At 42.6% G+C, this 21,204-nt stretch overlaps 1 protein-coding gene across 4 annotated transcripts in view; it reads right to left on the bottom strand.

Moving 5' to 3' along the window:
• Positions 1–2,424: 2,424 nt before the first annotated feature.
• The window catches only part of Ash1l (ASH1 like histone lysine methyltransferase), a 147,716-nt gene continuing 128,936 nt past the window's right edge, over positions 2,425–21,204 (bottom strand). For 3 of the 4 annotated variants that reach the window (XM_038311135.1, XM_038311133.1, XM_038311134.1), the window contains 11 exons: positions 17,041–17,095; positions 16,829–16,961; positions 14,196–14,444; positions 13,141–13,227; positions 11,565–11,655; positions 10,406–10,544; positions 10,080–10,252; positions 8,160–8,326; positions 6,129–6,169; positions 4,686–4,984; positions 2,425–4,191 (listed from right to left, as the gene is read on the bottom strand). In XM_038311135.1, coding sequence (XP_038167063.1) covers positions 4,100–4,191; positions 4,686–4,984; positions 6,129–6,169; positions 8,160–8,326; positions 10,080–10,252; positions 10,406–10,544; positions 11,565–11,655; positions 13,141–13,227; positions 14,196–14,444; positions 16,829–16,961; positions 17,041–17,095 — 1,526 coding nt within the window. In that variant the 3' untranslated portion in view covers positions 2,425–4,099. The remainder of the gene's footprint in view (positions 4,192–4,685; positions 4,985–6,128; positions 6,170–8,159; positions 8,327–10,079; positions 10,253–10,405; positions 10,545–11,564; positions 11,656–13,140; positions 13,228–14,195; positions 14,445–16,828; positions 16,962–17,040; positions 17,096–21,204) is intronic. The other variant, XM_038311132.1, reaches the window with a different exon arrangement.

The following is a 21,204-nucleotide window of genomic DNA, read 5'->3' as shown; positions in this document are numbered from 1 at the left end:
ATTGCTGGAGACCAGAGCTCACTAATTCAGCCTGTCTAGTCAGCAAATTTGCTCCAGGGATCCTCTGTCCTGCCTCCTAAACGATGGGTTACAGGTGGGTACTATGCCTGCTGGGTATTCACTTGGGTACTGGGTACTGAAGTTCTATAATTATGTTTGTGCAGTGAGCTGTACTTACTAGGCCATCTCTAGCCTCACTTTGACTATTTCTTTTTAATCCTTTACATTATTAATTTTAGTCTTTAATTAAGCATATAAAACCATACTATATTTCTCCATGAATCTTGTGAAATTCAGAATGCAGTGTGCTGCTCACACATCTTCTGTTTTTCTGATCATCTACATCTTTCACATAGTTCCTCAGACAAAAACAAAACCACACCATCGTCCCACATTCTTTAAACTTTAAGTTGGCTTTGAAGAGGCTGGGATGGGCTGGAGATACTAAGAAGGGTTTCCACTCAGAAGAGTTTTCTTGTGGATTCTCCTCTTCTGCATTTTGTTCTAGTTCATTCCTGGCCTCCTCGATTTCTACAAACTGACTACTTGACCACAGAGATTGGGACTCCACATATCTATGGCAAGTCATTTAACCAACTCAAGCCTCAGTTTCTGCTTCTTAGAACAGAGATAACAACTTAATGGCTAAAATAAGGGTTGACGGACCTTGGACAAGTTACTCACCTCTGCTGTTGCTTCAAGTCTCTTATCTAAAAACCCTGCACTAGGAGCTGGAGAGATGGCTCAGAGGTTAAGAGCACTGCCTGCTGTTCCAGAGGTCCTGAGTTCAATTCCCAGCAACCACATGGTGGCTCACAACCATCTGTAACAAGATCTGGTGCCTCTCCTGGCCTTCAGGCATACATGCAGACAGAATACTGTATACATAGTGAATAAATAAATCTTTAAAAAAAAAACCCTGCACTACAAAGCATCGCTATGCAGGCTGATACATGAGTGCAAGGAAGCTGCTTACAGTAAACAGTTTCTGCACAAAGCACAGAAAACGTGGTCTTATAGTCAGATGTAGTAGCACATGGATGTAATCCTTGCACTTGGGAGGCCAGACTAAGTTTGAAGCCAGACATAGTCTTTTTTATTGTTTGCTTGCTTGCTTATTTATTTACTTACTTACTTATTTACTTACTTGCTTATTTATTTATTTATTTGAGACAGGGTTTCTCTGTGAAACAGCTCTGGTTGTCCTGTCATTTTTGTAGACCAGGCTGGCCTCGAACTCACTGAGATCCAACTGCTTCTGCCTCCCAACTGCTGGGATTAAAGGTGTGAGCCACCACCACCGCTGGTGCTGCCCCAAGACCAGGCTAGAAGGTATTTGCCTGATGTGCACAGCCCTGGGTTGGGCTCTCAACCTAAATAAAGGAAAGTAGGGGCGAGGCATGCTGGCACAGGCCTTCAATTTCAGCACCGTTTTGAAGGCCAACTTGGTCTACATTTCGAAAGTTCCAGGTCTGACAGGGCTACATAATGAGACACTGTCTCAAAATAAAAAAGTGGCCCTAAGTTAAAGCCAGCTAATGTGTATTAAAGGGTGGTTATGCAGAACAGCACAGCGTGTCTGACAAACAGCTGGATGTCTGGTTGGAGAATCGTTCTGCTTACTGGTCAGGCTGAGTCCAACTAGATAGACAGACCCTAGAATTGACGAAATGTTTCATGTGGGCCCAGAATACTGATGACAGAGTTAAGAGAGATCTTCTTAGAAACTGGATAGAGAGAGAGCATGCTGGCGGGTAGAAAACAGGCACAAAAAAATAGCCAGGTAAGCACTCCACAGTTAGGAAAAGTTGTTTCCATTTAATGCTAGACTTTCAAGGATTGAGATGCAAGCTTTTATGCAATTACATCCAATGTTAAAATTGGTAATACATAATTTACAAAGATTAACATCAAAACAATCATCTATTTAGATATGCTTTTCTGTAAAAAGGAAATATATTAGCAGCATTTATATTTTCCGCAATCACACAGCCTACAAACATGCAGACTAATTCTGTATCTATTTGCAGTGATGTAGTGCTTTGCCCCGCATTTCAAACACCAAAACCCACCTGGCAGCTGGGGGTTGTTTTTATTTTGTTATTATAAAATAACTGAAAAATAAAAAAGGCATTAATTCTACACCAGTAAGAAAACAAGTGTTTGCACTTACCTAACATTTGATTGTCTAAAAAACATTTCAGTTTTTAATCTTTCAACAAAAGAAAGATAAAATGGCAGCGTAGTGTCTTTTGCTTCTGTTCTTACATTTTACAAAGTTTTTTCTTTCTTTTTAAAAATTTTAGTGTTTAACACTATTAAAGGAAAACATTGAATTTAAGCTCTTTCTTGTCATTTTCTTGCTTTTGATTAAAAGGAAACCCCCAAAGTGCCCTTAGTCCTCCCTCCCTCCCACTCCCTGTAACGAGAAACAAAAACAAAAAACAAAAAAACAAAACAAAACACTCAAATGGGCTTGGACATGCGACCCCAGCTCCACACGTGAGTATCTTATACCCAGGTCTTGTGGTAATGTACAATGCTTCTCTACAGTAAGAAAATACTCCAAACTATTTTCTTAATTTCTCTTTTTTCTTTAATAAAATATTTTGCTTTTTCTCTGCTCAAGGGGATCTATGGCATCCCCTTCCTCTCTCTCTCTCTCTCTCTCTCTCTCTCTCTCTCTCTTTCCCTTAAGATAACACAGAAAGGAGAAAAAGAAAAAGAAAATCAATGGAATGAAAGGTGGTCAAATGTTTCTACCTAAATGAGTCAGAGCGTCGTCATCATAAGGGGAAGGAAATGTACAGTTAGGACATCATTGGTCCAGCATCAGAAAAGAGTAATGAGGACGTGTTTACTAATGTATTGCTTACCAATCTCACAGCATACACACACACACACACACACACACACACAACTTGGCACATTTAAAAACCATCTTTTCTCTTATAAGAACATCTAAAATGTATATGCATATGTATGTCTGAGAAGACAAAGCAAAGCTTTTTGAATTTTACTTGTAAAGAGATGGTATGGTCTTGTTAATTTCTGGTCAAGAGACTGGAAGGGAAGGAGACCCTGATGAAGTAACTCAGAAAGGTAGAAGGGGATGGAAGGACGGTGAGGAGACGGACACGAGCAACCACACAGCTAGGAAAAGGAGAGTAGTGTTTCATCACCGGCGACAAGCACTCTGACAGCGCACACTGCCCAACAGCTTTGTAGTGAGTTTCACCAGAGGAGAAATTTAGAGTTTTTATGTAGTTTTAAAAAAAATTCTTTTTTTTTGAAGTGAATCTTCTTCTGCTCAGCACAGCAGACACACAGGAAGAGAAGCAGCATGTGTGCTGGCGGGGGCTTGGCTGTCTCAGTAGGAAAAACAGGTTCAGCAAGGTTATGAAGGGTGAAACAAAAATAATTACAAATACTGCCCTTTTGACCCCATAGGGGCCTCCCCTAGCCCACGACGCTGTTGACTCTGTTTTGGGGAGCAGAGGTGGGAGAGCAGCAGCAGTTCCAAGTGCTCTGAGCAGTCAGTTCATGTTCTACCACTTTAACCTGGCTGGGCAAGAAGGGAGAGAGAACTTCCCTGGTCAAGGAACTAAGGAGAGGCCCCAGCCACGACATCTGTTTTAGGTCTCTCTCCGACATAGCTCTCAGAGCTAAAGGAGAACAAATGGGATAGGGCTGGGATCCAGGCCCTTCCCTTTGGAGTTTCAATTTATACCTGGTCATAGGAAGCAGCATTTTTAGTGCTTGCAGGGTTAGAGGGCAGCCCAGAGAAGCCCAGCTGTGAGGAGTATCAATCGCTGTAAAGTACCAACAGCTCCTGGCCATTCCTACCAAGGTCCTCCTCCCTACAGTAACCCTTAAGGTAAAGCCATCAAGAGGAGAAGTAAACTCAACTGCCTCAAAGCCTACTTCCTCTTCCTCCCCTTCTCCACTAGCTCCAAGGTTTAGTAAGTACCTAACGTCAAAGACGGACTCACTCCCCTTGCCTGGATGGACCCGCCCCTGTCCACACTCAGAGAGCAAGAGACTGGACTTGTTGGCTTCACTGGATCCCAGATGCTCCAAGTTCTTGTTTCTTTAAGAGTCACTTCCGAAAGCTGTTTTCTGGTATAAACAAAGTGCGCCTTCGCAGTCTCCGGCCTGATCCTTCCTCCAGCAGGTAGGTCACATCGATGGCTGAGACAGAACCAAGGTGTTCATTAAGTGTCACTCTCCTACACATCAACCTGGATCTGCACTCTAAGGAGAACTCAAGGACACAATGATTTATTTTTCTGGCCTAAAGCAATTAGGTCTTTCTCTAGCCCTACATTTTGTTTTGACCTACTCCTGCCATCCCCACCTCCACAAAAGAAAAGTGGCTCTCTAGGGTATGGAACCACCTTAGCTCAGCCTCACGCTGAAGAGATAAAATCAAAATTGATTTAACTTTATTTTATGTACACTGGTGTGAAGGTGTCAGATCTCTCGGAACTGGAGTTACAGACAGTTGTGAGTTGTCAAATGTGGGTGTTGGGAATTGAACCTGGGTCCTCTGGAAGAGCAGAGCAGCCATCTCTCCAACCCCCAACAAACCCATTTGCTTAGTACACGCACGCACGCACGCACGTACGCACGTGCTGCCTTCTCACTCATCTTCAAGCCTAATTATGAGCCCGACCAAGTCTTACCATTTTTCCCAGGGATTTTCTCAAGGAGGTTGAGCAAGATCTGGTTGAGCCGTTCCCGTTGGTTGTGCCTTCGTTCCTCAGGTGTGCTGGGTAACTGGGGCTCTTGATTATTTTCCTCCTGTTTCTTCCCAGTGTCAGTGTCAGTAGTGACTCTTTCCTGCTCTGGCTCCTCAGGGCTGGGCGTCTCACTAGCTGCTTGCTCCTGACTGGCCAGCACCTCTTCAATCAAGGGCAAAGCATCGTCTTCTTGCCCTGGGTCTTTTAGGGGAGGCTTTGAGCGGTCAGACTTCCAGGAAGAGCTGCCAAAAGGATATGCGGCTTCAGGACAAGGCTGAGCAAGGCACTTGGACAGGGAGGGAAAATGAAAGCTAGAGGCCTAAGGACGGCTTGAAATCCTGGGGTCTGTTTATTAGAGCTCTGGCTTGAGTTCAGAAATCTGAATGTTAGCATTAGTACAAACAATCACTTTTCTCTGAAATGTAATTTTCCCTTTTTATGGCAGTACTTGTGTACGCTAGGCTAGTGTTCTACCCTTAGAAATTAACTTCATTTCCATTTGTGAAATTAAACTTTTCATCTTGTTCTCAGAAATCTGAAGCAAAAATGAGACAGAAACCCATAAAACATACCAGGCCTGGGGAAGCTATTGAGTTGTTGCTGACTGCTTCATGAACACAAAGGAAGTTCAGCCCTGTGATACCCACAGTCCGACCACAACAGTACTTAGGAGGGTTTTTACTTCTTTATGTTATCTACTATTTCTTCACTTTTTTTAATAGGCTACTGTTATGGAGAAAGCAATGGATATTTATTATCTTTCAAATTATGCATATGCATGTGTATGTACATGAGTGCAGGGGCCCATGGAGGCCAGGAGAGGGTGCTGGATCCCCTGGGACAGGCCATGAACTACCTGACAGAGGTACAGGGAGCACAACTCATGTCCTCTACAAAAACAGCACAGGCTCCTAACCACTGAGCCATTTCTACAGCTCCACAAGTGGCTATTTATGTTCTTACCTGACAGAAATAGAAAAGCCTTCATGAGAAACAGTCTTCTCATTTACAAAACAAGCAAAAATATAAACTGTTAAGTACAAACTCTGCAATACTGACTGTATCTCTTTAATAGAGGCATCAAAAGTTGACACAGCACCATCTTATAGAGAAGAGAGAAAGCTCAGTCCAGAAAGAGATTCTAAGTCCAACTGCAGTTCCATTTCTAGTCTGGTTGCCTTTCTCTTATCTTTACATTACTGTGTTCTTGCTAAAACTGTGTAATGGGACTGCACCTCCCCCGTTTTAGTGATGGCATTTACTCAGGCTGCCCTACAGAGAATAGCTAATCCCAGTAGTGGAGACCAGGGAGGAGCTGCTTGCTTTCTTGCTCTACATTAGCTCTTGGCTAACCCTTAGGAGCCCTCACATTCTTCTAGGACTCACCGCCCTCCGTTCCTCTTGTAGTTGTCTGGGACATAATGAGGCTGTAGGAAAAAAAAAGGGGGGGGGGAGCACATTAATGCTGGATCTGATCTGCTGACACTAGGGTAACGAAGGCAATTTGGGTGACTTACTTATTTTTATCTTTTTCTTTATAGTTAGGTTACTAGGATGATGACATCTTCCTTTTTTTTTTTTTTTTTTTTTTCCGGAGATAGGGTTTCTCTGTGTAACAGCCCTGTCTGTCCTTGAACTCACAGAGATCTACCTGCTTCTGTCTCCTGAGAGCTGGGATTAAAGGTGTGCACCACAACTACCCAGCAGACATCTTCCTTCCTTGCTTTTTACTGCTGTGAGGCAAATCACTTTCTCTGCCACACGCTCCTGGACCACAGCAGCTACTCTAGGGAAATGTAATCCATAATAGAGCTTCCCTTCTTTTAAGCAGACCACTGTAGGAAATCTGCCATAGAAGGGAAAGCTGACTGACAGTCTCGCTTGAAAAGAAGACACAGGATGAGGGCCTGTCAGCTGGGATTTCATCACAAATAAAGAGATAATGACCAAAATTCTATGCAGTAATGAAGGAAAATTGGTCTGTATTCTCTGTCTCTCTCTCTCTTAAAAAGTTTATTTATTTATTATGTATACAGTGTTCTGCCTGCAGGCCAGAAGAGGATACCAGATCTCAGTATAGATGGTTGTAAGCCACCATGTGAGTGCTGGGAATTGAACACAGAATCCCTGGAAGAGCAGCCAGTGCTCTTACCTCTGAGCCATCCCTCCAGCCCCTGGTCTGTATTTTCAACAACTAGAAAAAAATACCCAGGGAGGAGATGAGAATGAAAATGCAAACACGAACAAGTACTCTATTACTGAGCCACTTTTCAGATTACATTTAATGATCTTGTCTTACGTTTAAAATTATTTACTTAATTGGTGTGTTATGCTTGGGTGTATGAGTACCACAGCTCACGTGTTAAGGGTTCTCTCCTACTATGTGGGTTGTGGAATCAAACTCAGGCCTTCCTGCTCTGAGGCAAGCACCCTGATCTGCTGAGCCAGTTAGTCAACTCCCATGTCTTATGCTCTGCCTGTTTTCAGACAAAGTCTCACTTTGTAGCTCTAGCTGCCCTGGAATTTGCTACATAGGCCAGGCTGACCTCAAAATTACAGTGCTCAACATGTTTCTGCGTCCGAAGGGCTGTGATTAATGGCCTATATCCTCACACCCAGCCATGCCTCACATTTTTGATTTAGACATAAAAAAAGAAAAAGCATCAAAGGACTTTTTAAGAGCTAGGATTGCTTGGAGCTCAACATAAGCCTAGGCAACACAGTGGCTATGAGGCCAACCTGTACCCTGCAACATAAAATCAAAAAGATTACTTTTCAAGGACACTATCCTTATCCTTCTAACACACACACACACACACACACACACACACACACACACATTTAGACAGGGTCTCACTGTGTAGTCCTAGCTGGTCTAGAACTTACTAGGTAGACCAGGTTAGCCTTTAACTCATAGAAATCCACCTGCCTCTGAATCCCAAGTACACCACCACACCTGGCTTTTACAAATTATGACTATGAAGAAAGAAACGTATAGAGGGATGGGGAGAATACTCAGCAGGTAGGAGTAGTCACCATATAAGCATGAAGATCTGAGTTCAAATCCCCAGTCCTCACATAAAAAAGCAAGGTGTATTCCAGTGCCGGGTACTGGGATGAAGCAAGGGAGTTTACTGGAGTTTGCTGGCTGCTGGTTCCAGGTACAGTGAGGGACCCTGTCTCAAGGGATTAGGATGGAGAGCAATAGAACAGGGAAGCTAGTCTCCTGGCTTTCTCACCTGCATTTGTACATGTGCACACTCACTATACATATTTTTTTTAAAGGAAAGAATAGTGAGGCCTGGTATCATACACATGTAATTACAGGAGGTAAAGGCAAAAGAATTAAAAATTCAACGTCAGCTCAACTAAGTGGTGAGATCCTGCCTCAAGACAAAAACACCAAAGATGACTTACTGAGAAATCTCTTTTGGGAGTGAGTTTCTTGGGGAAATGATCAAAGGCATAGGGTTTGGTGCAGACAGGGTAGCGGTTCCGATGGGTCTTGTAAAATAGGTGTGCTGACTTGTCAAGCCGGTAGTCACAGATGTAGACATCTTGTTCCTTTACTCCTTTAGGTCTCCCTGTAAAATCAAACACTGTTAGAGGATCTGCCTTCTCAGGCCGGAGAGATGGCTCAGCTGCTAAGAGTACACGCTGCTTTTACAGAGGACCAGAGTTTGGTTCCCAGTACCCAGGTGAGAGGGCTCATAATTGTCTGTCACTGCAGCTCCAGGGGATTTTACACCCTCTCTTTGGCCTCTGAAGGCATCAGTACTCACACAAAGATACCTACACATAGCCGCATTATTAAAAATAAAATAGATCTAGGCCCGAGAGTGGTGGTGCACACCTTTAATTTCAGCGAGGCAAGAAGATCTCCGAGTTCAAGGCCAGAAAGGTCTGGTCTACAATGAAAAACCCCATCTCAAAAACAACCACAAAACAACAACAAAAAGATCTGAAACAAAGATCAGTAAATCTGATTTTCCTTTGTTCCCAGAAGGAGCCTGGTGGACAACTATCTCTGAGGGAGAAGACACGGCAGTCATTAGGAAAGGCTGGAGAGCAAGCATTTGGTGGCTGTGGAATAAGGAGAGGGAACACAGCAGCGGAATGAAATAACAATGTACAAACTCAGAAATGCAGACTGAATGTTGGCAGGGATTTTTGAGCAAATACTCTGAGGGACAGAATGGCTCATGGGGAATCATGAGAAAGGAAGAGTCATAAACACGAGAAAGCACATCAGAAAACTAACCCTATATTAACTGGAGAAGTCAGGGTCACAGAGCTGTAAGCAGTTTGTCAGTATGGAACAGAATACTTACTATTGTTAAGTTTTTGCTATGATAATGAAATAAAGATATAGGTCACTAAATTCTTGCCATTTATGGCAACAAACACATCGAGCTAGACATAAACTAGAGCTTTTGTGTATTATTTGATCTTTGTAAAACTCAAAAAAAATCTGTTTTTAAATTAAAGATACCTATGCTTGGTTAAGGATGTAAGTAGTTAAATGTGATGCAGCTGGATTTTGAAATTGGCTCAGTATTTTAAAATGTTAGGGCAGTGGTGTGGGGGATGGGAGGTTGGGGGCGGTGGCAGTGGCGGTGCATGTTTTTTAACCCAGCACTTGGGAGGCAGAGCCAGATGGAATTCTGAGTTCAAAGCCAGCTTGCTGAGTACTAAGTACTAAGCCAGCCAGGGATACACAGAGAAACCCTGTCTGAAACAAAAAAGTTGGGCCCAAGTGATGGCCAATAAGCATGATGACCTGCGTTCAATCCCCAAACTCACTTGGGGGAAAAAGGTGTTGGCATTATGAATATTTAAGTTCTGAGCACTAAATAAAAGAAAAAGGATTCTCTTACGGAAGCTCACACCCAGCTCTTTCTGGGCAGACAACATTACAATACCTTTATTAGATGGCTATGGTGGTGTACATACACCTGTAATAATCTCAGGCAGCTGGATTTGACTCTGGAATTGAAGTCTGCTTAGTATACACAGTGAATTTCAAGGGCAGCTTAGTAAAGATCTTGTTGCAAAGTGAACGAATAAATGAGTAAGAAGATATATGTAAATGTTTTGCCTAAAATATGTGTGTGTGTGTGTGTGTGTGTGTGTGTGTGTACCGTGTGTACGCCTGGTGCCATAGAAGCTAGAAGAAAGTGCTGGGTCCCCTAGAACTGGAGTTACAGATGGTTCTGAGCTGCCATGTGGGTGCTGGGAACTGAACTTGGGTACTCTGCAAGAGCAGCCAGTGCTCTTAACTGCTGAGCTCTCTCTCCAGTCCCAAAGACCACCTCTCAACAAGCCTTCATCATTTACCTTTACAATATGTATAAAGGTCCAACACACAGCAGGTCCCAACTACAGCCTCCAAGGGAATGATCTCATAGAGTGGCACCCGAAATAGCTCATTGTGATAGAACCGACGGGATGGAGAGTGGTGGGTTTCATGGGGGCGGAAATAATGGTGACCAAAGGCAAACCGTTCCTCTCTTAAAAAAAAAAAAAAAAAAAAAAAGAAAAGAAAAAAAGAAAAAAAAAAGGGAAAATGAGAAAGGAGAGGTTAAGTCTACTAGTAAGACTCCAGCGCACACTCCACTCTGCTGGGAGGACACAGCTGGAGGAAGAGAGGACCCAGCACATACTTCTCATTCTTCCAAAGCTTTTCAATTCTAAAGATGTCAAGTTTATCTCGGTTAATGTGTGATAACAGTCTGTAGGACTGACGGACTGGATGGCCATCAGGTGTGCGCCGACTGTCCCTCATCAGGTACACACAATCACCTAGGAATGTACAGAACAAAGGAGAACATTAATATTAACCCTGAATGTATTCCATAAGGCATCCTTTTATCCGATCCAGGGTCTACAACAATATGGAGGGAGTAGGCAGACAGCCCAGTCATTAAAATGAACAAGCACTAGAGAAAGAAAACCAGCAGTCTTCCCTATAACGACAATTCTAAGTACAGAAGGTTCTTATTTTTTGTTTTTCTTTACTAGGTTTACTATTTTTTTTAAAAAAACTGTTTTTGAGACAGGTCTTCCTATGTAGCCCTACCTGGCCTGGAAGTCACTAAGTAAACCAGTCAGGCCTCAGATTCAGAGATCTACCGTCTGTCTACAGATGGGATTAAAGATATTGTGCTACTATATCTAGTCTACTAGGTTTAAAATTACAATAAGGACCTTGAATATAACTAGCATGTCAATCACCAGCACAGAAACAAACAAGCAAACACACAAAATAAAACTAGTACAAGTCAGACAGAGTAACTAATGCCTATTATCCCAGAACTTTGGAGGCAGAGGTAGGAGGACAGCTGGGAATTTGAGGCTTTACCCTAAGCTACTGTCTGGAAAAACAACAAAAAACAACCAACCAACCAAAAACAACAACAACAAAAAACCAGTAACAACAAAACAAGATACAAAGAACAATAAAAACAACACAATCAAGGAACCAAACAAACAAAAGGTACCAAACCACTGGGTGGTGGTGGCACACACCTTTAATCCCAGCACAGAGAAAGGAGGATCTCTGTGAGGCCAGCCTGGTTTACAAGAGCTAGTTCCAGGCTCCAAAGCTACAGAGAAACTGTGTCCCGAAAAAACTAACTAACTAACTAACTAACTAACTAACTAACTAACTAACTAAAATTACCTTTGTAAAGCTATTTCTACAAGTTGATATATATTGAAGTGGGGTAATGGTAAGGCCATGCAGGATAATAACCACCATGCACAGAGCATGTATTTCCCACTACTCAGAAAGACCAGTGGGATCTGGGCCTGTGAACTTACCCTGACGAAGCAGCAAGTCATCTCGAAGTAAACAGATGAAGTAGACACAGCCAGGTTGGGCATAATGGGGCCGAGGGATCATGGGTACCTCCTGAAGAGTAGAAAGTCAATGCAGAAAGGCTAGAATTATTACACTTTGTCTGATGATCTCAATTTAAGAGAAGAAAAGAACTAAAACTTAAAATTTACATTCAAGAGTTACTAAAGTCATTTTAACACACTATAAATATGAAAACCACTAGCTTTTAAATCCATAGAAATGACAGTAGATGACGAGACTGACAGGCCCAGGACCTGAGAGGATGCTTTATGAAGCATTAGCTCTGAGACTGCTCTGTGCAATGGCAGCGACATCTGAAAATGTGTGAAATGGTGACTCTCATGACAGTCATGTTGGAGGCTACTCACAGCTATTTAGTGTCCAAGGCCAGGGAAGTTGAACCTCCTAAACTGCACCCCTCACAACATCAAATTGTACAGCTGAATATGACAATAGCAGCATGGTTAAGACACGCTGCCTAACCAGGCGGTGCTGGCCATGCCTTTAATCCTAGAACTTGGGAGGCAGAGGCAGGCGGATCTCTGTGCGTTTGAAGCCAGCCTGGTCCACAGAGTGAGTTCCAGAACAGCCTGGGCTGTTACTCAGAGAAACCCTGTTTCAAAAAACAAAATCAAACAAACAACCCTACTCCCTCCCCCCAAAAAAATAAAGAAGTGCTGCCTAAATCCTTTTCATGAAGGCGACTTGAGATCATAATACACACTTACTGATTGTGTGTGAATAGATGTATGTGTATGTTACACACTTGCTTGCCATAGCACTTGTACGGAGGTCAGAGGACGGTTTGCAGAAATCGGTTCTCTCTTTCCACTATGTGGATCCCTGTAACTGAGGCTGCCAAGCTTTTATCCACTGAGACAACCTGGCAGCCCAAGATCACACATACAAATATAGCAGTACCAAGCAAAGAGTTCATCCAACTTGGTCAAGTCACTGACTCTTACTTCAGGAAAAAACTCTGAGTCAAGGGTTGTTTTCAACAACACACTACCTGACACAAACAGCACTTAGAACTCTGTCTCTACTACTGAGAGATGAAGGCAAGACAATAGTGAATTTGGAGCTAGCTTGGGCTGTACAATGAGCTCCTAACTCAGAAACAAAACAAAACAAAGCAAAACAAGAAAAATCTTAGTTTTATATAGTACCATTTCTTTACCATTTCTTTTCCTTTTCTTTCTTCTTCCTCTTTTTTTTTTCCCTAAGACAGGGTTTGTCTGTGTATCCCTGGCTGTCCTGGAACTCACTCTATAGATCAGACTGGCCTCAAAAATAGATCTGCCTGCCTTTGCCTCACCATTGCTGGGACTAAAGACATGCACCAGCACCACTCAGCTTTATACAGTATCATTTCTTTTAGAGATCCTAAGCATCCTATTTCCTTTTGGTCACACTCCTGAGAAAAGCAAGGGTGAGAATTCCCACCCTCAGTGTCAAGCTGAGGCACGGAGAGCCTGAGCAATTCTGCATAGGAGGATCACACACTATCTATGTGATCTAACTAGATCAGCTTACCCTGTCCACAGGCCGAGGGTCACACTGCTCACAAAGGTAGTGCTCCACATCTGTGTTCACACCCATGCAGTCACAGTGCTGCCACACCTATGAACACAGGCACACTTGACAAGGGGATTTACACTTAGTGAGAGAAGCCCTGAGAATAATGATAGTGATAAAAATAAAGCAACAGGACGGGGCAAAGTAAAAGAATTAAGCCATAAGCGGATGAGGGAAAATCAGAAATAAATGATAAAAGGGGAAAACAATGTCTGAATAAAAGTATATACATCAATTCTTTTTTTCACCCCAGACAGGGTTTCTCTGTCTAACTGCCATGGCTGTCCTGGAACTCGCTCTGTAGAGCAGGCTGGCCTTGAACTCACAGAGATCTGCCTGCCTCTATTTCCTAAGTGCTGGGATTAAGGGAATGCACCACCACCATCTGGCCATCAAGTTTAATACATAGATTTGGACAAATAAAATGGGAGATGAGGAGAGAAAATGAAGATGAATGTACCAACAAGCTATCACTTGCTATGTAACACTATTAATGCTGCAGTTACTGTGAAGGCTTTATACTCAACAATCGCCCCTGATGCTTACCTGCCTTTTAATAAACTTATATACTATTCATAGCCCCATGAGCAAACAGACTAACAAGTACACAGGTATGGAGAACACTACACACTGAATCCAGGTCTAGACTCTTCCAGTATGGGTATTTGTGGGTGAACTTATATACGCTGGAATATCCTTGTATTCATGCTCTATACTGTGTGCTGTTGTTCACGGTTTTCAAGGTAAAGCACTACAGCAAACAATACTCTCCTAGGTGCAGATTTTGCGAGAACAATACAGTTAAAATGGCAGAAAGCAGAGGAAAGGAAGACGTAATGAAAGGCAAAAAGGAGGAAGACTACGCGATGAGGAGTGGAGGGAAAACAAAAGCTGCACTGAATCACGGTTCATAAAAGCCTGGCGTGTCAGCTCCAAGGAAGAGGAGGTTGCTTTTCTGAATGTGGTCACCATGCACATCAGGACCAGGCTTCTGTATCACCTTCAACACTCACCATGCATTTGTCACACTGGATCATAAGGCCTTCATCCTTGTAGAGGCCACAGATACACCGGATGACATCATCGTCCTTCTCATGCCCGTTCTCCTTTTCCGAGACAGAGGTCTCACTGCTGTCTGCCTCACTTGCTGTCTCTCCCACAATCTCATCAATCTGCGCCGAGGCCTCATGCCGGGCACTGTAATAGGCCTTTCGTAAGCGGCAAACATCTCTCCCAATTGGAGATTTACGACCATAGTACTTCTGAAAAAAGCAAAAGAAAAAAAATCATTTTTGTCCTTCTCATTTTTTACCTGTAGAGGTAGCATGGTTTTCTATATTCTCCCATTTTGGCTAACAAATTGAACTATAATGAATTAAAATTAGGATTTTAATTAGATTAAATTTTTAAATTTTTAAAATCTCTTTGCTAGTGAATTCCTGTCAAGAGCCTTACTATCCATAAGATCAAACACAGTGATCATTAAATTTTAATTCTTAATTTCCCTCTCTTATTTTGTCTTTCAGTCTCTACTCCAATAACCTGCTCTGTTCTCCAGGGTATTTCAAAGTCATAGGAGAACTGCCTTTTTTAAGCTAGTACATAATATTTCCTTCATACTCTAGGCTTGCTTTTGGAAGCAGGGTCTTATTATATAGCCTGGTCTGGGCTCAGACTTAAGTCTTTCAAGTGCCAGGATTACAGGAATGAGCCACTTAGCCTCATATGTAATTATTTTCAAGAACCAAAAAATGACAGATACACAATAAATGGGTAAAAGTATTTATGTAATAGAAAAGTTCAGGAAAAAAATTAGTATTTTTAAAGACTATATTGCTTTTGAGAAATGACTCAATCTTGCATTCCATAATTTTCTTTGTGTGTGCATGTGTGCGTGCGCATGGGCATGCTCATAGATGCATGTGTGCCTGCCTACCTGCCTGCGTAAGCCACAGAATGAGCTTAGGTGTCATCCTGAGGAACCCTGTCCACCTTCTTCTGACCTGGAGTTAACCAGTTAAAATGGACTGGCTGGCCAGTGGGCCCCAGGATCCTCCTGTCTCTGTCTCCTCAACTCTAGAATTATAAGGGCACACCATTCCACCTGGCTTTTCTTTTTAAATAGGGTCTCATTATGTAGCCAAGGCTGGCTTAAAATTCAAGCTATGGCCAGGCAGTGGTGACACACACCTTTAATCCCAAGATTTAGGAGGCCGAGAGGCAGATCTCTGTGAGTCCGAGGCCATCCAGGTCTACAGATTGAGTTTCAGGACAGACTCCAAAGCTACAGAGAAACCCTGTCTTGAAAAACAAACCTCAAACTATAGACCAGGCTGGCATCAAACCCACAGGATTTTCCTTGCCTTTGCCTCACTCATGCTGGGATTACAGATGTGAGACACTGTATCTGATCACACCCAGTATTTTCATCTATGTTTTGGGGATCAATGCTTGTATAGTGTAAGTATGTTTACTGAGTTAATTTTTTAATTAAAGATTGTTATTGCCATGTAGGCACATATATGCCATGGCATGCATGTAGGTCAGATAATGACCTAGCAGGGTGAATTCTTTTCTTCCAACACTACACTGTGGGTTTTGGGAACAAAGTCAGGTTACCTGAAGAGTCATCTTCCTGACTGAGAACCCACCCCACCAGCCCTGCCAGAGACAGGAACATACTGTAAGGAATTCTATGTAGCCCAGGCTGTCTCTGAACTCACAGAGATATACCTGCATCTGCCACCCAAGTAAGTGCTGGGAGTGAAGTTATACATCACTATACTTGATTAGAATATTTTTTAAGATTCATTTTTATATGTATTAGTGTTTTTCCTGCATGTATATCTATTTGTGTAAGGGTGCCAGATCCCCCTAGAACTGGAGTTATAGACAGTTGTGAGCTGCCATGTGGGTGTGGGAACTGAATGTGGAGTTCCTCTTGAAGAGCAATCAGTGCTCTTAATCACAGAGCCATCTCTTCAGCCTGGCTAGAATATTTTTAACAAACAGAATTTCACATTATTTAGCACAATGTAATGCATATTCTAAAAAAACTTAATGAAAATGACTTGTTTTGGGTCTGGAGAAATGGTTCAATAATTCAGAGTATTGCCTACTCTTGCACAGAAAGTTCAGTTGCCAGCATTCACAACATGGCACACAATCATCTCTAACTCTAGCTTTGGCCTAAGTGGACACTGCATACTGTAGGCAAAACAAAGATAAAGAATTAAAAGGAAATGACTGTCAGGTCGGTAAGATGGCTAAGGTGAGGTGCCTGTGGCTAAGCCTGGGTTTGATCCTTGGGACCCACATGCCAGGAGGAGGAAGCTGGTGCCTCTGCATGCTGCTGTGACATGTATGTACTCACAAATAAACAAATGTACTGACTAAAAGAACATTAAGCCAGGTGTGATGGTGCATGCCTTTAATCCCAGCATGTGGGGGCAGAGGCAGGAGGACCTCTGTGAGTTCAAGGCAAGTCTGGTCTACAAAGCAAGTACCAAGACAGCTAGGACTGTTACACAGAGAAACCCTGTCTCGAAAAACCAAAAGAGAAAGTTATTGTTTCCCAAAAAGAAACTTTTAAAAAAGCTCTCTTCAGATCAAACTTCTTAAATTTGTGTTTGAAGTAAGCAAATACCTCAGCATTTCGAAAGACCTTGAGCATGTCGGCATCAAAAGCGTCCACTGTTTTATAATACCCAGTGAGGATCTGCTTCTCTATGGTGCTGAGGTCCAGGGGGTCAGAGATCTTCTCGTAATAGTCAGCATTCCTGGAACACAGCAGGATGTCATTCAGGGGCACTAATGTCTTAGCTGAGCTCTGTAAGGCTATCACAAATGTATACCTACTTTTTCTTTGGGGGAAGATTCAAAAGTGGAGCTGCAAGGGCTTGTTGTGAAGAATCTGTAAAAGAGTACGAAGTTTAGTACACATATGCTAAAAGACAAGTGCGGGCACTAGCCAGACTGCCTGCCTGCCTCTCCCTCCCTTCCTTCTACTTGAGATGGAGGTCTTGTTTTGTTGTTTAAACTGGTCTTGAACTCATGGGTTAAAAGAGTAGCTAGAATTACAACCACCTACCAGTACACTTGGCTTGTATTATTTTATTAAAATTTATTTTTCTTGGTCAGATGTAATAGTCCATATCTGTAATCCCAGAACACCAGAGACTGAGGATGGCAAGAGTCTGGCTGGATTATACAATTTGTTTTTCCTTTTTAAAAGAGATCTGGGGATAGAACTCAGAGCCTTGAACATGCTAGGGGAGTTATTTTTCAATAAAGAACAGTCCCAGCCTATAAACATTCATCCTTTTTCTTTCTGGAGCTTTTAATCATTTTCATTTTATGTGTCTGTGCATCTGACGGACTGTCTGTACTCCACACCTATGTAGCGCTGCTGGGAAACAGAATAGAGCACTGGATTTCCTGAGATTAGTTACAGACAGTGGTGAAATGCCATGTGGGTGCTGGAAACTGAACCTGAGCCTTGTCAAAGAGTAGCCACTGCTCTTAACTACTGTGCCATCTCTCCATCCTGTAGGCCCATATTTCTACATGGTACTGCGACCAGAATCCCAGGCTACTGTTTGCACCTGCTGCCCAGATGGTCGGTCACCTAGGTTAACTAGCCTGTAGCTATCCCTAACAAAGGGGTCAGGATGTTGTTCTGCTCCTTCTTTGTAATCTGGAGGATGTCTGTGATAGAGATGCTAACCCAGCCTATGTGACAAAGCAGGCATAGATAGATGTGGACCACAACCATTCACCTGGCTACTTAGGAAACAGAATGCTAATGAATTTCCCCCTCAGTTTATCTTTTGGTATATAAGGCTGCTTGGAAAATAAAGGAATTTTCAGGATGTGAACTCAGGATTTCGTGAGGGATCACTGAGAATCTCCCTCCTGATAAAGCCATGTGAGTTGTGTCTTTATTCCCATGCCTCCCCTCTGGTCCGGAGACACCATCCCCACATTATCCTTTAAAAAATTATTAGCCAGGCGGTGGTAGCTCACGCCTTTAATCCCAGCACTCGGGAGGCAGAGGCAGGTGGATCTCTGTGAGTTTGAGGACAGCCTGGTCTCCAAGAGCTAGTTCCAGAACAGGCTCCAAAGCCATAGAGAAACCCTGTCTCAAAACACCCCTCCACCCCCCAAAAAAAGAAAAGAAAAAAATATTATTTGAAGTGTACAGGTGTTCTGGCTGCCACGTGTGTCTGTGTACTGTATGATGTGCGTGGTGCCCCCAGAGGCCAGCAGAGAGCACTGGGTACTCTGGAACTGGAGTTATGGCAATGGTGAGCCATTACGCAGGCTGGGAATTTCAAGGTGTGTTCTCTACAAAAGCAAACAGTAGTACTCTTAACTACTAAGCCATTGCTCCAGACCCTAAACACCTTTTAACTAAAAAAAACTAGAATCTTCCACATTAAAAGTTGAGAGTCAAAACCTTACTCCCCTCTGCCCCCAGAGATAAAACAATACATTAAAAATCAAGCAGGGAAACCCACCCATCCCCTGTGACCTTAGAGGAACTCTGAAGAACAGGCTGCAACTGCACAGTGGACCAAGAGGTGAGATGATAGTATACATAAGTGACCCCAAGAATTCTACCAGGGAAATCGTTCAGCTGACAAACACCTTCAGTACTGTGGCAGGATACAAGATTAACTTAAAAAAATTTTAAAAATTAAAAAAATAATCAGTAGCCCTCCTATATACAAATGATAAAGAAGCTGAGAAAGAAATCAGAGAAATATCACCATTCACAATAGCCAGAAATAACATAAAAATATCTTGGGGTAACCCTAACAAAACAAGTGAAAGACCTGTTCAATGTAACTTTTTAAGTCTTTGAAGAAAGAATCTGAAGATATCATAAAATAGAAAGATCTCCCATGCTCTTGGATAGGTAGGATCAACATAATGAAAATGGCAATCCTATCAAAATCAATCTACAGGTTCAATGTAATCCCTATCAAAAGCCCAACACAATTCTTCACAGATTTTTAAAGAACAATAGTGAACTTTATATGGAAAAGCAAAACTCCCAGGATAGCCCAAACAATTCTGTACAATAAAAGAACTTCTGGAGTGGTGACATCACTGACATCAAGCTCTACTACAGAGCTACAGTAATGAAACAGCCCGGTATTGGCATGAAAACAGAGAGGCTGACCAATGAAATCGAATCGAAATCCCAGATATTAATCCATGCACCCATGAACACCTGATTTTTGAAAAAGAAGCTAAAATTATAAAATGGGAAAAAAGCAATTAAAAAATGGGGTACAGATCTAAACAGAGAATTGCAAATCAAAATTACTCTGAGATACAATCTAGAGGGAACAGGATGGTCAAGATGAGGGAAGTCAATGACTGAGAACAAGAAAAGAGATATCTTGATTGAGGAAGCCATTATGGGTCTAGCAAGAAACCTGGCACTAGAGAAATTCCCAGGAATCCACAAGGATGACCCCAACTAAGACCCTAAGGAATAATGGAGAGGGTGCCTGAAGGGCCTTTGCCTTGTAGTCAGATTGACAACTCTCTTAAATACCACCCCAGAACCTTCATCCAGCAACTGATGGAAGCTGATGCAGAGAACTACAGCGCAGCACTGGACTGAGCTCCCAAAATCCAGTCAAAGAGTGGGAGGAGTGAGAATATGAGCAAAGAGGTCAAGACCATGATGGAGACACCCACTGAAACAGTTTACCTGAGCTAATGGAAGCCTTCCAACTCCAGACTGACAGTGAGGAAACCAGGAAAGGACCAAACTAGGCCCTCTGAATGTGAGTTATAGTTGTATGGCTGGGGCAGACTGCAGGGCCACTGGCAGTGAGACCAGGATTTATCCCTACTGCTTGTTCTGGCTTTTTGGAACCCATTCTCCCTTGACGGATACCCTGCTTAGCCTACATATAGTGGGGGGGGCCTTGGACCTGCCTCAATGCAATGTGCTAGACTTTGTTGACTCTATGGGAAGCATTCCCCACTCTGAGGAGTGGATGGGGAGTAGCATGGGGAGTTTGGTGGGGGAAGTGGCAAGGGAAGTGGAGGGAGCAGGAGGAAAGGAGGGATTGAGAAATGGTTTTGGCATGTAAAATGAGAAAAGATAAGTTTTTTTTTTAAATAATATTTTCTTTACCCCCTCCTGACCAAAATTAAGCAGGATTATGAAGGATATAGTATATATACTGGAAATCATAAAACAATGATAGGTGGCTAATAAAAATAATTGTTCATAAAGAATGAGCTATAACTACTGAAATAATTAAGACATTTAGAGTAAATTTTTTTTGTTTGTTTTTCGAGACAGGGTTTTCTGTAGCTTTGTAGCCTGTCCTGGAACTGGCTCTTGTAGACCAGACTAGCCTCGAACTCAGAGATTCACCTGCCTCTGCCTCCTGAGTGTTGGGATTAAAGGTGTGTGCCATCGCCACCTGGTTAGGGTAAATTCTTACTCCTGCTTGTATGCCTGCTGGTTTCAAACCCACTAGGCAAGCAAGAAAGACCTTGAGTTTCTAATTCTTGTACTATCCCTGTCACAGGATGGCAAATATTTTTATTTATTTTGACATGCATGGATGATTTGCCTGCATGAATGTGTATCACCTGTGTACAGAGATTAAAAAAAAAATCTGTATATTGTTTTTCTGAGACAGGATTTCTCTGTGTAGCCCTGGCTGTCCTGGAACTCATTCTGTAGACCAAGTTGGTTTTGAAGTCAGAGACCTATCTGCCATTGCCTTCTGAGTCAGGGATTAAAGGCCTGTGCCAGCCCTAAGCCACCCCCAGAAGGCCTGTTAACTCTTTATGTGGACCATAACAATCCTCCCTGGGCTGGGATTAAAGGCACAGGCTACTAAACTTACAGTTTTTTTTAAAAGATATTTATTGAGCTCTCCATTTTTCTCTGCTCCCTTCCCTTCCTCTCCCAACCTACTTTCAATCCTCCCCCAAGGTCCCCATGCCCCCAATTTATTCAGGAGATCTTGTCTTTTTCTACTT

This window comes from Arvicola amphibius, chromosome 14, assembly GCF_903992535.2.
Source record: "Arvicola amphibius chromosome 14, mArvAmp1.2, whole genome shotgun sequence".
Classification (NCBI taxonomy): Eukaryota; Metazoa; Chordata; class Mammalia; order Rodentia; family Cricetidae; genus Arvicola; species Arvicola amphibius.
This window is presented reverse-complemented; position numbering and strand designations above follow the sequence as displayed.